Genomic DNA, 16773 nt, shown 5'->3' on the forward strand with positions numbered 1-16773 from the left:
CCAGGGGTTCTTCTTAACCTCTTTGACCTTGAGGCCCAATTGTTAAAGTATAAAGTGGGCCGGGGCCATGACATATTAACACTGTATAGGTTTAATTCACCTCACTCTCGGTTTGATATTCAATAATAAACCACATCCACACTTACCATCGTGTCATCGATTGTTTACAATTAGATCATCATTCGCATCCAAACAAACGCTTGTTTTTTTTTATTTATTGAGACGTTTCACAGGTGCGATTTCGGTTATTGTAACATTATGTACCGTTAACGCTAATTGTTTTTAGACATGGCAGGATTCCCTTAATGGTAGCTTTCGGGCGATGAACTTCTGGCCATACATATTATGATTAGCTGAGAAATGTATAAGTTCACAGTATATTCAACAATACAATCATTTGCACACATTTGTAACCTTCAAAAGCTTTTATATTATGAATGTCTATCAGGAAAAATGTATCCGTTGTAAATTGTCAACAAACTTTTAGATTGTAGCATTCTGTCTGCATGTTAGGTAAGTGAAACTAATCAAAAACGTTTATAACATGACATAAAAGTACATATAACATAAAAGTAACAAGAAAAACAAAGCTGTGTAAATTATCAATTGACTTTTAAGAGTTTAACATTCTGTCTGCAGGTGAGGTACATACAACTACTCAGTTTTACAAAAGTGTGTTGTTACACTTGAGAAATATGACGGAGGAAAGAATTTCTGCTCCTAAACTGGCTCTAAGGGGGCCTCCCAATGAGCCCTCCAGTACTGAACACTCTCTCAACTGGTGCTGAAGAAGCAGACACAGAAAGCACTTTGACAACTAGGGTATGCAAAGTGATGATATTTAGGTAGATAGATAGATAGATAGATAGATACTTTATTGATCCCCAAGGGGAAATTCAAGAAAACAACACGAAATACTAGAATTGCTGCCACCCTCGTCGGCGCCGGAACCGGAAATTTGTCCTTGTTTTTCCCAGCAAAATTCAAGGGCATCCTCCTTTGCCAGACAGTTCTGAATATCCTCCAGGTATGTACTGTATTTACCTCACTGGATTCCTAACAGAAGTCCAGGTACACGTTCTTAGCCTGAGCGATCATTAAATCAGATTTATTTGTTTTCTATACAGTCCCGCGCCAAACTTTGGGAACAAGCATTTGGCTTGGACACACAACGACTGTGGTTCCACAGCAGTGAATATTTATATGCCAGGTAATTGGTGTAAAAGACCAGAAGATGAAAGAAGAACACAGGAATATTCTGCCATTCCATTCTTCCATAACATTCCATTCTTGTCACTAAGAAAGGTTCCAGCAAACATGAATAAAACTCCCCTTTGTTCTTGTTGGGAGGTGATGCTCAATGTATTCGAGTCCTGGGAGGTTTGATCACGGCATTATAGATCACAGGATCTGCGTCAGCTCTGTGGACAATCATATAATCACGTCACCCAAAATGCACGTCATGTCACCGCACCCGCACAGCAACAAAATGATGTCTTATCACATGATGTCATGCTTGTGGATTCAGTTGGCATGGTGAAGGTAAAACTACTCACTTGAAAGTGTTTGTCGGTCTGGAGAAATTCACCGAAGCATACTGAACGTCCTCTTGGGCTTGGGGACGCTGAACGCCAGTGTAGGGGGCCATCTCTGCTTCTTTCGAGCTTTTGAACCGAACGCTGGCGTACTCCACGTCATTGTCCACTTCTGCTTTTCGTCTCCATGCGAGATCAGAGGTCACCGCTACTGCGGCCACGTCGTCATACACCGGACTTGGGTCTGTCTGTGGAGGAGAAAGAGGAAGTTGCGCAACCTGTGCCCAAAAAATAAGGGAAAATTTGACCATTATTGACAAATGCTGCAGACTTTCCCATGTTGAAAAACATTGCATTACAAAAAAAGAAACTGTGGATGAAGTGAAAGCAGTCTTCCCCTCTATCCGTGCCCCAGATTGAAATCAGTGTAACTAACAGCGTAAATACAGTGATACACTGCGCAATAATCGGAGTGAAACATCAGCAAACTCTTTGTTGAGGTTTTGAATGACTGAAGGCTTAAGCCAAACAGAAAAGCTTATGCCTTCCAAAGGCAGGAGTGAAAATAAAATATCTACATTTTCCAAATTGTTGTTTTGTCTAAACTTATTTTGGCTCGACTGACACTTCATATGGGATGAAATCTGGGAAACCCCATCACATGGTGACAATATAAAAAAAAATCCCTGATTTCTGCTCTGTTTCACCAACTTATGATTCATCCAACATCCTGGATACTGTCCCCTTAACAACAGCCTGGATACCGTCCTCATAAAATCCTGGTGTTGCAAGGATGATGTTACAATTATAAGTTGGTGACACTTAACCATGTGATGTTTTTTCCCTGATCCCTTCACATATCACCAATGGCCGGGTTAGGTTTCCCAGATTCGTTAAAAAGCTCTTAAGTGCCAAGAACTTCATACCGTATCTGGGAAATGCGGCCAGTGTCATCTAGGCACAGTCACCATTCTTACCTGTTGTGCCGAGATTGTTGTGTTTCTTTTTGTGGCAGGATTGCTAGACTTTTGTTTTCTTTTGTGGGGGAGAAAGGTTTAGGGTCAGTTCTCTTGAGAAAATCAACACAATTAAGGGAAAAAATATCTGAAAAAGGTCATATCTGATGATGAAAAATTTTTATCATATTACCATCTTTTATTTTGTCAATAGTTTATATTATTGCCATACTAACTAAAGCACTAATGTGTGTAAAGTCAAGGAGTTTATACTTGTATTTCTCACCTTAGCCACAGCAGGCCTGGGATCAGTAGGAGTGCTATTACCACAAAGATCCCGATAGCTGCTTTCTTAGCCATGCCTTGCCCTAGGACAACAGATCATTTAGACACACCAACTAATTATAAATCACTAATAGTGATAACAATTCAGCTAACTTTACACCCACTTTATATCTTTTTTTCCTAGTTTTTGAGTAATATGTGGATGTAACACATTTGCACTAACACATGTTCTCTAGAGGTGTTCCACTCTACCATAATAAAGTATGCGCTGAAGAGACAGAACTTTGGTTGTGACTCCATGAGAGCCTGTCAATCACGGATGGCAACATAAACATGGTAGCCTGGCTGGCCCCCGTCTGACGACGTACTTCAGCTCATTTACATTTCTCTTCATACTCCATCTGGTATACTGTATTTTCCGGGCTATAAGTCACACTTTTTTTCATTGTTTGGTTGGCCCTGCGACTTATAGTCAGGTGCGACTTTTATATGAAATTGAACATGTTTTTGAATAATTCCAAAATGAAAGAGGAGTAAACACTACTGTCTACAGCTGTCTACAGCTACAGGTGGGTGGCCATTCACGCCTTCTCGTCATTAATGTTCTTTTTGGCCTCTGTGTCTAGTTACAGCCTCTGTCTGTTCTTCGTCTTGGATTTTGTGAATACATTTCTGAATAAATGCGAGTCAGGTGCGACTTATATATAGCTTTTTCCTCTTCATGAGGCATTTTTTGACTGGTGCGACGGTAACGGTAGCTTGATTCAGCTTCATTTACTCCGGCAAGTGCACCACTGCCCAATCAGCGAACAGAGGGCGTCCCCAAGAGTGATTACATGTACGTTTCAAGCCTATCGTTATTGTTATCGTTGTGTCCCCCGTGGTTATCATACGTCATTACCAAACGATAGTGATTGAACTCCAATAAATTCTACTCCAATAAATTTCCACAAACCAGGAAATAAACATTTGCCAATGCATCTAGGCCAGACCTCCTGCGAAGAAGAGAGTCTGGTCTCCAGGCTATAAACATGGGGCAGGCTTCAAGCGAAATGAAAGGAACACTATGGTTGAAAATTCAGAGGTATCTCTGTAATAAGAATAGGCTTAGTCATCGATACATTAGTATGCCAGTGAAGAGGGCAATCTCAAGAGGTAATCTTACTTGCTATTGGCACTGACACAGCTGCTGATTGCTGTTCACCAACACTGTTCTGTGCGACACAGTAGTAGAGTCCGTCGGTCTCGTAGCTGATGTTGGCGATGATGTAATGTTGACCCACTCCAATCAATGTGACTCTGTTTCCATCTTTTCTGTGCCAAGTGTAGTTGTGCACAGGTGGATTGGCGTCACTGGTGCAGGTCAGAGACAGCGATTCACCCGCTGATCTTCCTCCACGGGGAGCGGCGATCACAGCAATGCTCCTCGGTGCATCTGCCAACCAAAAGACCATCAATGATACACATGTCTTTTTAATCATTAATATTATTATTACTATTTTATCAATTTAGAATATTTGTTAATCTACATTTAATTGATTGCCCGTTAGGTAATATCTAGTCTCTCACATACATCTGACATCTAAAGCAGCTTCAGGTGATGGATGTTGTTCATGTCCTCTAACAGCACAGGAGTAGCTGCCTGCATCCTCACTGCTGACTGGGTTTAGGTGGAGGGTGTTGTTGATGGCTCTGTGTCTGGTAGGCTGTGCGTTCTTGTACCAGATGAAGGTGTTGACCTTCAGGCTGCACCTGGTGTCACAGGTCAGTATCACATTCTCTCCCTCAGTAACTGCACCAGGAGTCTTTGACACCCGTAGATCTAAAGAGTAAAAGGGCAACAAAACAGAAAGTTACTCTAACGGTGTTGATGGAAGGCCAACATTCTCATCAGAGAACCGCAGTGGGCGAGAGGGACGTAGTAGAGTTGGATTATGGAAATAAAATAGCAAGTTGCATATCCAGTGAGTGTCCTATAGGTCAGCATGAGGGATGTGAAGCCAATGGTGTAACTAACAGAATATTACATGTGTCTGATTAAGAAGTGACTAATATTTAGTCTGGTTTTCACCATACTAAGCTCAATCTTTTAAGATTGAACATTAGTCTGGGGAGGCTGCGCTTTGTTTCTACTGCACAAGAGGCGTGATCAGTGGGCATTGTTCAAATGACTCCGTATATGCCACGAGCGGTGCTAGTTGGTAAATTAAACTTTTACCAAAGCCGGTCGATAGGTTGAGTGTGTACACAACTGCTGCTTCGCGTCGCTTAAGTTTCGTTATCGTCACGTCACCGGCCAATAGCGTGCCAGGAGTATGGTCGTCTCTGATTGGAGCCAAAGGTTCTGGCAGTAAACAGAGAAGATACATCTGCTGGTTTCCAGCCTGAGCTGCCGGGCGAAATTCAAATTCCCCGGAAGTTCAGGCAGGGTTCATCCAGCCTAATCAATATTGACAATATTCTAAAATATTTGCCCTGGGCCAAATTTATCCAAGTTATCTTCTCAATGTCATCATTAAAGAATGTAATTTACGATATTAGTTGGCGTACCTGTGACAGAGATAGTTACTGGTACACCAGAGAAGGCCCCTCCTGGTTTGTTTGTCAGGTATCTGAATCGATATAGTCCTGAATCAGTTTCTCTCACGTCTCTGATTCTCAGAGTGCAGTTATGCTCTTCAGTACTGAGATGTTCCACTCTGCCCTTATAGTCTTCCTCCAGACGCAAGTCTATAAGCACCTTACGCTTCTTATCCTCTCTGTACCAGAGTGTGGTGTTGACTGTGTGGTCTGTGGGGAATCCGTATGTGCAGGGGATGTCCACCGTTGAGCCCTTCAAGACACAGAAGCTGGTGGACGAGTAGGTCACTCCCCAACAGTCCTTACGTGGAACATCTAGATCAGAGGATAGGGTATATTAAAGTGTGTGGCTATAAATGATTCTTGCCCTCTCATAATTGAATCAGTGCTTGGGTCTGAGTTATACTCTGGGGACATTACGTTTGATGTCAACAATCAGCATAAAGTGAAGATGTCACGTGTATGTTCATTTGTAGACTATTTGCTATTTGATGGTGTATTACACATCTGTTTGAGGCTTAGCCATGCCAAAAACATAAAAAGAGCGTCAATTTGAACGAGAAAAAAGCTGAGTGCTCTTTGTAGAAATCGGTACACTCCAGTATACAGGGTGCTCTTGAAGTCAAGAATATCTAAACTGAAAAAGTGGCAACTAGGCCTACTTCAGGCAACTTCTGTATTGAGCTAAGGACAAATATTTCAATTAAAAACCCTTTATTAATGCATGGGGCATATAGTAAAAATCGCCAACCGGTTATAAAAAGAGCACTTACCTGCCACATGGACATGAACTCTACTAGAGGCTTTCAGGGTTGATCGTTTCGTTGTGATTTTATATTCATAAAAACTGGAGTCACGTAGTGTTAGGTTGGTTATCCTCAGCACACAAGTTTTTGAATTGTACACAAAACGATTCCCCGGTACATTTGGGACATTAAGTGGTACTGGTATCTTTGTATCATTTGTATACCAAAACCCTGCTATGAAACTGTCACCAGTAGGAAGATGATAAGAGCAGGTAAGAACCACTGTAGACCCCTTGAGCGAACAGACCTCCTTAGGATTGTAGTTTATAACAGTAGCCTGCAGACCTGAAACATAATTACACACACACACACACACACACACACACACTATGACATGAAATCATGTGAAGAGGCATTTGTGTGTGTACGTAGGTAGCACATAATTCAGCTCAGCACAAAGCAAAAGCTCAGCAAAAGCAATCCACATCTCAACATAAAAAAAACTTACCAGTGATGCATAAAAGCAAATATGTAAGAGTGGCTTTTGTCATGGTGTTTCAGGATGGCCTTAGCCTGGAAAAACAAGGTGATTTGGTGAGATAATATTCACATAACACATTTTGCTGTTCCTTGTCCATCAAACTAATGTGCAATCCACACGTCTTTGGAGAAACAAATGCAAAAATGTATAAAGAGGAGAACGTAGCAAAATGTGGTTCATTTGTTTTAATAGCAATACTGACTACAAAGTGCGTGATGTATATTGCTGTTCCCAGTGATTGAATGGTATACAGCACACAGTCACAGTCAATTCAAGTCAATTTGGTGTCACACCACCAGAGGTTTGATACAGTATGGAGTTCATACTTCTTTTTGAAAGTTCCAAAATAGGAAAATGACAACAAAAAAAAAAATTAACCACTCAACGACCACAAACAGAGGAACTGAAAGCACAGCAGCTCAACACATATTCTCACACAGTTTATGTCAAGCTGATTAATAAACTGACACTCAAAAGTATTGTGTCACATCTGAGATGCAAGATTATCCATTTGGAGCTAAGTCATAGTCAAGACCGACAGTCAAAGACATTTGTATTTAAAGGACTTTCAAATCAGCCATTCTTACCCTCAGATGAAGCGTCTGGGCAACTGAACGACTCGGAGGAACTGAGAGTGGTGTTCTAGAAGGCAAAAAGAGGCCTACTCTCACTTCCTCTTTCCCTCTCTCATCATGTGGCTGAAGGAGGGAGCGCTGAACTATCACTATGAGTGCCTCTCATTCGTCTTTTATACATCCTTCCTTCCTTCCTCGGTCCTTGTCCTCACTGATCTACATAAAGAATGATGGGGTGGCATCAATTGGACAGTCTATCCAGTGTTGGTTATAGATCAGTGGGAACAAGCCTGGAGGATCGAGGAGAGATGTTGAGAGACACCCACTAACTCTCACCATCCACACAACTTCCTCATTTCAACTGTCTCGTATCACATTGTAGCTGGACTGTTATGCCAGACTTAGAAGTTGCTTGGCATAAAAGTGCCAGCTAAATGAATATGTAAATGTTAATCTTTTATTTCCTCTTTTTTACATTAAAGGTGGTGTCTGAAATTGTAATGTAGTGGGTCTTTTTGTGTCCAATTTGGCGATTGGCACATTGGTAATATGGGGTAAACATTGCCAGTCACATCATGGATGGTGCCTTTGTTAAGTGTAACTATAGTCTAATTATGTAGATAAGGTAAAACAGAATGGAATTTACCCAAAAAGAGCATCAAAAAACTTGAACAGTAACCACACAGCTTCAGCAATGTCAGTTAAACAATGTTCAAAGAAAAGTTAAAATTATTGAAGCCTTAGATTCAATACTAAATGATCTGCTATTAATACATAAACTGTTTATTTTATGTGAAGCAGAATATGAAGTAGAAAATAATAACGTAAGGCTATGTAGAACATCTAAAGTCCATAACTTGGTAGATACAATGCAGCAAGAAAGAATATAATTTCAAGTAAAGCAGTAGGGAACTACACTGGCATTTTCTGATATACCGGTATAGGCAACTTCATATCAATGGTAGAAACAGGTTCATGAGCCCAGTGTGTGGGGGGAGGGGGGGTGTTCAAAAATGGCGCTCATGTGACAAGTAAACGTATTTATAAAAAGTAATTTGACCTATGAAAAAGTAAATAACATAAGGTTTTTTATATACAGTATATATAACATCTGAAGCACGAAACATATTTTCAAGTAAAGCAGTAGTTAACCAGAAATAGAATTATGTTTTTTTTTTTTTTAAATACATAAATATATACATAGGCTAGATGAGCATGGACCAAAAACTTTATATCAATTGTATAAGTAGGTTCTTGACCCCTGGGACACAGGACATGCATATGCATATGGTAAACACTGATGGGAAGTGAAGTGATAGTTATCCTATGTGTGTGCCCTGGGGGCGTTGTTGACTGCACTGTAGATCACAGGGTCCTCTTCAGCTGCATAGACAAACATAGACATCTCATCACTTTATCCTCACACAGACAGTTTGTGAAGTGCACATCATTCTCAAAGCAACTGAACTCACACTGCACACAAAGCATGAATATACTGTACATGACACACAGTACCCCACAGACAAAGCAGCAGAATTTCAATTTCAATTTTCAATTTAATGTCGCTTATAGAGCGCCAATACATTACACATGTCTCAAGGCGCTTTACAGAGTGTTAGACATTCAAAGAGAGCCCATGAGTAACAGGGGCAAGGAAAAACTCCCTAGAATTGGAGATACATATAGGAAGAAACCTCAGACAGACCCACGACTCAAGGGCCCAACCCATCTGCCTTGGGTCAGTTACAGTACAGTCATTTGTAGTTTGAAAGTTACAATGACAATGAAAGTTCAAATAGTCCAGTGTAGGGAATAAATTGTCCATTAGTAATCCATTAGTTATTTCTGAAGGTGATGGGTCGCTGGGATCCGAGGGCCAAAGATTCGGGCAGGGAACCACAGCAGGCGATGTTAGGGCAGTCATAGGGATGGCGAAGGCAATGGCGATGGTAGGGCAGTCAGAGGGATGTGACTTCAGGTGTGATGAGGGACAGGCACAGAGATGGTTGATGGCTGGTAATGGTTTACCTCACAGGTGAGGTATAGGGGAAAGGGAAGAGAAATAGAGTGTGTTAGTATTACTGTAAGTCATATTAAGTATTAATAAGTATATCAATGGTGATATAAATGGTTATACTATAGAGGGTTTACAAAACGCTTTTACACACCTCTTTTGTGGGGACAGAATAAAACCTTGCTGTATGCATTGTAAGAGAACTACCACTCTGAAGTCTAGTGGAAGACTTTTGAGAACAGTTGTTTTTTTTGCCCAACAGTGTTTAGTGTGTGTGTGTGTGTTTGTGTTAAAGAGCGAGTTACACAGATGAGTAAAAAGAATACTATGTCCGTTTCTCTCCTAACAAAATACCACATTATGTGGACTCAGTTGGAATGGGGGAAGGCAAAACTACTCACTGGGAACGTTTTGCTGTGCTGTTTGAGTGTGAGGATGCTCAATACTGTTGAAGGGGCCTGTTTCTGATTTGTCCGAGGCCTTGAACCTAACACTAGCATACTTGACGCTATTATCTGCTTCTGCCTTCCGTCTGCTTGAAGGGTTGGAGGTCAAAACGTTGCCGTACACCGGGCTTGAGTCTGCCTGCAGGAGGAAGAGAGTAACATTTTACTTGAAGGTATCTAGCATATTAGCAAGCCTCTGGCAGAGTGAAAATGACTCTGGGTGTCTCAAGGTTTAAACATGCCTTAGATAATTAGCTTTCTAGTTTACGTAAAAAAACGTTTATGGTGATGCCTAATAATTATTGCATGATTACATGATTCCGACTTGAGAGATCCTATCATGTGCGTCAGGGTTGTTTGGGCTGTCATTGATTAGTTTACTTAACAGTCTCTCTTTAGCACAGTCAGTAGGCTCACCTGTTGAGAAATCGTGGTTCTTCCTGTTGTGGAGGGAGCGCTAGATTTGTGCTTCCTGTTGTGTCAGAGAAGAGATAGGGGCAGTTTTCATGACAATCGAATAACATTAACATATCATTTTCACCACATTATTATATTGTTACCATGACTGTATGACACATGTAAGTCATTTGAAGGAGAAATATTTCTCACCTCAGCCAAAGAACGCCCAGGAGCAGTAGGATGGCTACTGCAATGAAGATCCCAATAGCTGCATAGATGGCAGAGCCTTGCCCTATAAACAGATTTGTTTAAGTATACCTTCATATATATATATATATATATATACCCTTATATCTTAGTCCAAGTAGTGGGCTTGGATCATAAACCTTTGGAGTATGAGGCAGGATAGCTGGAGAAAAGGCTATGTAAGGTGTTTACTTCCAAGAGTGGGGCTCATTGCCCTGTTTGGTCACCTGAGGGGTATTCCATCAACCTCGCTAAAGGCTAAACTTATTTTGATAATATTTAGTTTAAGTCTCGCTAATTTTAGTGAGGCCTCTGTTCTATTAGTATATTTATGTGAATCCCAGCTTGGCAACTATTGGAATGTATGCCACAGAACTAGCCAGGGCCGTAGCAGATTAACTTTCAAGTTTAACCCTTTCATGCACGCATTATGAAAAAAAGTGTCTAGATTTTTTTAGTATTGATTTTCTTACTCTACATGAGCCCAATATTGAAAATCAGTTGGAATTTTTAAAAAATATGCTTTTATATAGAAGTTACGTTATTGTCCACGTATGTGGACAGTGCGCAACAAAGGGGTAAAAAAGAAAAAATGTAATGACAGAAAATGTGGAAACTATGGCCCTCTATTTCCTCCATACTATCCACCCAGCCCTCTACTACCCCCATACTACCCACCCACCTCTCTACTACCTCCATACTACCCGCCCAACCCCTCTACTACCCCCATTATTGCTCACCGACCCTCACCCACCCCTCTACTACCCCCATATTACCCACCTCTACTACCACCACTACCCAACCACCCCTCTACTACATCCATACTACCCACCCCTCTACTACTAATCCACCCACACCTCTAGTACTCTCATACCCACCCCTCTACTACCCACCCAACCCTCTACTACCCCCATATTACCATACCACCTTGGCATTACCACATGTAATTAGGTCATTATTTATAAATATGTTTACCAAATGTTTGTTTCTTTGCAATTTAAAGCAATTAAAATCATATTTGAAAAAAAAAAAAAAAAAAAGTCCTAGTTACAAAATCTAATTTTTGGCCATTTAACTCCTCTGTTGCGCAACGTCCACATACGTGGACAGTTGCTTTTTGTGGTCTACAAACTCTATTTTACATCCGATTTAATTTCTGAAAACATAGAGTTGTTCAACACACTCTCCTGTACAGCATAATATTTTTTTTTACATGATTTTGCCTTCTTGAGTACTAGCTTTTTACAGATATGCCTGGAGCATTCAGCATATGGCCATTACTGTCACTCATGTTGAATTGATGATGTCATCAAGCAGTCAATATTCCAAATATAAGATGATACATATTGTTAACATATTGCCAAGGACCTACTAAAACTGCCCTGAAGTGGATTGGTGTATATCAACATGATAAATAAGTAGAAAACAGAGTTAAAGTTATTGTCCACGCATGTGGACGTTGCGCATGAAAGGGTTAATCAAACTGTGTTACAAAAACAAAACAAAAAAATTGGTTGGAAAATGAACCCCAGAAGACGGTTTAATGCTTTAAATATTCTCCAATTTATGTATCCAACTATCTTTTTCTTTCTCTCTCGATGTTCAGTTTTAGGACTATAAGAATCCTGTATAATCTTCTAGATACTGTATATCGCCGGCCTGGAAAAGGAGTTACAATCTCAAAACTTAATATTATAACTTTATTGATTTACTTACATGTACCTGTGACTGATATTGTCACCAACCCACCAGAGAAATGCCATCCTTGTTTGTTTGTCAGGTATCTGAATCGATATAGTCCTGAATCAGTTTCTCTCACGTCTCTGATTCTCAGAGTGCAGTTATGCTCCTCAGTGCTGAGATGTACCACTCTGCCCTCATAGTCTTCCTCCAGACGCAGGTCTATAAGATCCTGACCTTTCTCCACCTCTCTGTACCAGAGTGTTGTGTTGACTGTCTGGTCTGTGGGGAATCCGTATGTGCAGGGAATGTCCACCGTTGAGCCCCTCAAGACACAGAAGCTGGTGGACGAGTAGGACACTCCCCAACAGTCCTTCCGTGGAACATCTATCAGAAGATAAGATAAATTAAGTCATTCAACTAAATTCCTCACTACCTGCGGTAGTTCTAGGGTCCAATTTCCCAGGGTTCTATGTTCCCCAGTCTACATAGCACATCAGGCAATATAATAGTTCCTTAATTTGCTTCATATGATATGAGTAATTGTGTGTGTGTGTGTGTGTGTGTGTGTGTGTGTGTGTGTGTGTGTGTGTGTGTGTGTGTTATCCAGCAATGAGGTTCTCAGTTTAATATTACATGTTTGATTATGCCACGTTCCAGAATTTGCATAAAGAGACATAGCATGATAGACAAATCGCATTATAGAAGAGCATGTTTGGGAAAGTCTCTGGCCAGGGTTCTGAAGTGCTTCACGGAATTGCGCTGGAATCGACTGCGCAGGCAGGAGTCGACTCGTGCGAGATTCCGACATACACATCTATATTCTTTAACTATGGAAGACAGAGGGTGTGAGGGGAGGTGGTGGGTTGCAAGCGGAGTAACGCCGATGCTGCAACTGCAGCAGGTAAACTGCAAATAAGTAACCTGACTGATTGAAGGAGGCGTTGCAAATTCCATCATGCTCCTCCAGAACTTCCATTTGTAAACGCCATTTGGAGTGATGGGTGGAAAGAAAGTTGAATTAATCTCTGATTTCTGTAGACAACTATCTTTTTTTTTCTGTGGATGTTCGATTTTATGGCTATAAAAATCCTATGGAATTTTCTAGATTCTAGCCACTCGTATCACAGGTCAGTGTCACATTGCTTCCCTCAGTCACTGTACCAGCAGTTAGTGACACTTGAAGATCTGGAAGAGGGGTTACAATCTCAAAACTGAATAAATTATTATAACTTCACGGATGTACTTACCTGTGACTGATATCGTCACCAATCCACCAGAGTGGGCCCTTTCTGATTTGTTTGTCACATATCTGAATTTATATTGTCCTGAATCAGTTTCTCTCACGTCTCTGATTGTCAGAGTGCAGTTATGCTCCTCAGTACTGAGATGTTCCACTCTGCCCTTATAGTCTTCCTCCAGACACAAGTCTATAGGATCCTTGTTCTTATCTGCTCTGTACCAGAGTGTTCTGTTGACTGTCTGGTCTGTGGGGAATCCATATGTGCAGGGAATGTCCACTAATGAGTCCCTCAAGACACAGAAGCTGGTGGATGAGTAGTACACTCCCCAACAGTCCTTACGTGGAACATCTAGATTGGAAGACGGGATACATTAAAGTGTGCAGATAAATTTCTCACTACCTTAAATAAATAAATAGTATAAAGTGTCCAACATTCTGTCCTATTCACATACCATCACATTTGAATCAACATGATTCATCTAACAAGTTCATAATTCCCAGTGTGTGTGTGTGTGTGTGTGTGTGTGTGTGTGTGTGTGTGTGTGTGTGTGTGTGTGTGTGTGTGTTACCCAATATTGGTTCTCAGTTTAATATGCTGATATTACATGTCAGGGGTGTCTAGACATTAATATCTGTCTCACAACCTTTTGCTACACATAGGCCTAGTTTTTAGTTTCCACCATTGTGATTGAACCTTTGTTACTTCTGCAAAAGAAGAGGGGGCAGGGCTGCAATAATAGCTCATTAGCTAGCACAGCATGTCATGCTCACTAGCATAGCATCACCACAGCATCCATTTGTGTGGACTAGTGCAAAATAAACTTTCTCTTGATTCTGGTATAAAGCTACCATCAGAATGAACAAAAAGTGCACTTACCTGAAACATCGAGAGTGATTCCATATTTGCCTTTTAAGGTTTTGAAGGTCCGTGATATAATTCTGTAGTCGTATACACCAGAGTCGCTAAGAATCAGATTGCTTATCCTCAAACTACATTTACGATTGGAGGAGTCATACTCAAAACGAGTTTCAGATGTTTGTAGACGCGTTGACTGTTTTTGACCATCAGTTTTGTACCAATATCCTGATGTAAAAACGTACTTTTTTGGCACTGTGTAATTGCAGGTAAGGAGCACTGAGGAGCCTGTGAGAGCACAGATGTGCTGAGGAGAGTAGGTCACAGTGAGGGGTGGTTGGGCATGAAGACCTGAAACACAAACACACTCATCATGGGTGCACACATATTCACTCTCAACCACTCACTCACTTACTTACTTACACACACATGCACTCCCACATACTCATTCACACACATACATACACAGACATGCACACTCACAGAAAATAACTCACTCACACTTCTAGAAGAAGCCACAGTTAACCCAAATGACGTCTGTGTGTGTGTGTGTGTGTGTTTACACATGTTAAACCTTCATGACTTTATCCATCCAGCAACATCAATAATATAAGCTTGTGCACAATTGAACAAACATGAGATGGTAAAGCAACCCAAGCAAGATATCAGTGCTGTAATATGATGTACATACCCAGTGTGCACAACAGCAGAACGATGCATCTGATTTTGTGCATTTTCTTGTGCATAATGAAAACCTGCCAGGATGAGATGAGACGAGACTCTCAGTTTCACCATCATCATCATCATCATCATAATCATCATCATTCTCAACTCGGCAATAGATGTTTTGCTTGTTCTTTTATATGATCTGAAATAACGTTTGTGTTGGCACTTACCCCAGCTGATTCTTATAAGTATCGCTTCAGAGAAACTACTACAGAGGAAGTAAAAATACAGCTATGAAAGAAAACGGAGGGTTTGAGGAGGGCCTTTTATACTTCCTCATTTACACACACACACACACACACACACACACACACACACACAGACTCACTGACACACACACACACACACAGACACACACACACACACACACACACACACACACACACACACACACACACACACACACACACACACACACACACACACACACACACACACACACACACACACACACACACACACACAAAACCGAGGCCAGACGTCCACAGTATAAAACACATCAACTGTATTTTTGTTGTGGTTCCAGCCTGACGTCTCAAGCCATCATTGCATGTGTGGTTATAGTTGCCTAATGTTGTAATGTCCAATCACACAAGGGACAAGCTGGTGACGGAGCTGTCATTCTCCACCCAGGACTCCCAAGCCTTCCCCACTTAAAGGGATAGTTCGGATTTTAAGACACGAAGTTGTATGGGTTCCCTGTCAGCAACGTAGTGCATCAGCACTGACTTACCCCCGACAGCGTCCTGTGAGCCGAGATCCAGCCGGTTTTTGATCGTTTTTGATGCCGGACTATTTTCTTCAGCAAGTTTCTGGGGTCACGAAAGTAAAGTGTTTTTCTTCTCAAAACCATATGCGTTCAACAGAGTGATATATTTGCACCACAAAAACGTTGTCCAGCTGTCAGTAGCGCGCAGTGATAGGAATCGCGAAAAATAAGTAAGTGATAACGAGGTTTGAATTTTTCCTGGACAACGTTTTTGTGGTGCAAATATATCACTCTGTTGAACGCATATGGTTTTGAGAAGAAAAACACTTTACTTTCGTGACCCCAGAAACTTGCCGGACTACTTTCTTCAGCATCAAAAACGATCTAAAACCGGCTGGATCTCGGCTCACAGGACGCTGTCGGGGGTAAGTCAGTGCTGATGCACTACGTTGCTGACAGGGAACCCATACAACTTCGTGTCTTAAAATCCGAACTATCCCTTTAAGCAGAGCAATGAACTCTTCCAGCTGCAGCTTTCCAACAAGGTCTTAGATCTGACCAGTTGTCATTTCCACAAGGTCTTAGATATGTCCAACAGACCTCTGAAGTTGGCTTACAAATAAAAAAAAAAAACCTACCATCTTTGCCCATATAAGGAGATCTGGTATATTTTCCTATGGGAAAATAACATGGGGATTTTGAACGATGGCACCTGTGAAATTATTGACAAAGAAATTGGAAATGCAGATGTTTTGCTCTATACATATTTTTGTCCTCTGCCATTATTCAGTCTTTTATAAATGTGCATTAATTTATCTCTAGCACAGCAGGTATACTGTAACAATTCACATGGGTACGGTGGTTACATATCATTGCGCTGTGTGCATATTTTGAAACAAACCATTTTGTATCTCTGCAATGTCCGTAGATGAGTAGAGTGAGACTCTTTGCGCTGTGTCCGATCTTCATCAGTTCACACCGTGCGTCCTCTCACACGCACATGACGCAAGACACACAGGAAATGGTCACAGCCATTTCAAAAGCTGTTGGCATATTTTGAAACAAACCATTTTGTATCTCTGCAATGTCCGTAGATGAGTAGAGTGAGACTCTTTGCGCTGTGTCCGATCTTCATCAGTTCACACCGTGCGTCCTCTCACACGCACATGACGCAAGACACACAGGAAATGGTCACAGCCATTTCAAAAGCTGTTGGCGATATCAAAGATCATTAAG

General features: G+C 41.1%; 2 protein-coding genes across 3 annotated transcripts; both read right to left on the reverse strand.

Moving 5' to 3' along the window:
* Positions 1–249: 249 nt before the first annotated feature.
* On the reverse strand, positions 250–7797 carry LOC134089105 (B-cell receptor CD22-like). Of its 2 annotated transcripts, none has more exons than XM_062543438.1 (10): positions 7231–7797; positions 6611–6675; positions 6130–6447; positions 5327–5671; positions 4350–4598; positions 3942–4211; positions 2778–2859; positions 2513–2570; positions 1557–1783; positions 250–1421 (listed from the first exon to the last, which is right to left on the reverse strand). In XM_062543438.1, the coding sequence occupies exons 2-10, from the start codon at positions 6651–6653 to the stop codon at positions 1358–1360; spliced, it is 1656 nt and encodes a 551-aa protein (XP_062399422.1). In that variant the 5' UTR covers positions 6654–6675; positions 7231–7797; the 3' UTR covers positions 250–1357. The 2 variants fall into 2 exon arrangements, with proteins under 2 accessions (XP_062399422.1, XP_062399414.1); XM_062543430.1 differs by having other exon boundaries at positions 1557–1813.
* A 126-nt stretch (positions 7798–7923) lies between these two features.
* LOC134078383 (uncharacterized) lies at positions 7924–12982 on the reverse strand. Its single transcript, XM_062534301.1, has 6 exons — positions 12928–12982; positions 12040–12390; positions 10288–10369; positions 10096–10150; positions 9634–9817; positions 7924–9246 (listed from the first exon to the last, which is right to left on the reverse strand). Exons 1-6 carry the CDS (start codon positions 12980–12982, stop codon positions 8834–8836), a joined length of 1140 nt encoding a protein of 379 aa, XP_062390285.1. The 3' UTR covers positions 7924–8833.
* Positions 12983–16773: the final 3791 nt, after the last annotated feature.

The sequence above is a fragment of the Sardina pilchardus genome, chromosome 1 (genome assembly GCF_963854185.1).
Source record: "Sardina pilchardus chromosome 1, fSarPil1.1, whole genome shotgun sequence".
Lineage (NCBI taxonomy): Eukaryota > Metazoa > Chordata > Actinopteri > Clupeiformes > Clupeidae > Sardina > Sardina pilchardus.

Excerpts from the sequence above, each read along its gene's own strand:
- LOC134078383 (XM_062534301.1), bottom strand. The coding sequence starts at position 12,982 with ATGGAAGTTCTGGAGGAGCATGATGGAATTTGCAACGCCTCCTTCAAT. Across the intron at positions 12,391-12,927 it reads CGCCTCCTTCAATCAGTCAG|ATGTTCCACGGAAGGACTGT; the intron begins GTTACTTATTTG and ends ATCTTCTGATAG. Across the intron at positions 10,151-10,287 it reads CTGGGCGTTCTTTGGCTGAG|GAAGCACAAATCTAGCGCTC; the intron begins GTGAGAAATATT and ends CTGACACAACAG.
- LOC134089105 (XM_062543430.1), bottom strand. The coding sequence starts at position 6,653 with ATGACAAAAGCCACTCTTACATATTTGCTTTTATGCATCACTG. Across the intron at positions 4,212-4,349 it reads AGCTGCTTTAGATGTCAGAT|ATGCACCGAGGAGCATTGCT; the intron begins GTATGTGAGAGA and ends TTTGGTTGGCAG. Across the intron at positions 2,860-3,941 it reads TGTGTCAGTGCCAATAGCAA|GGCAAGGCATGGCTAAGAAA; the intron begins GTAAGATTACCT and ends CTGTTGTCCTAG.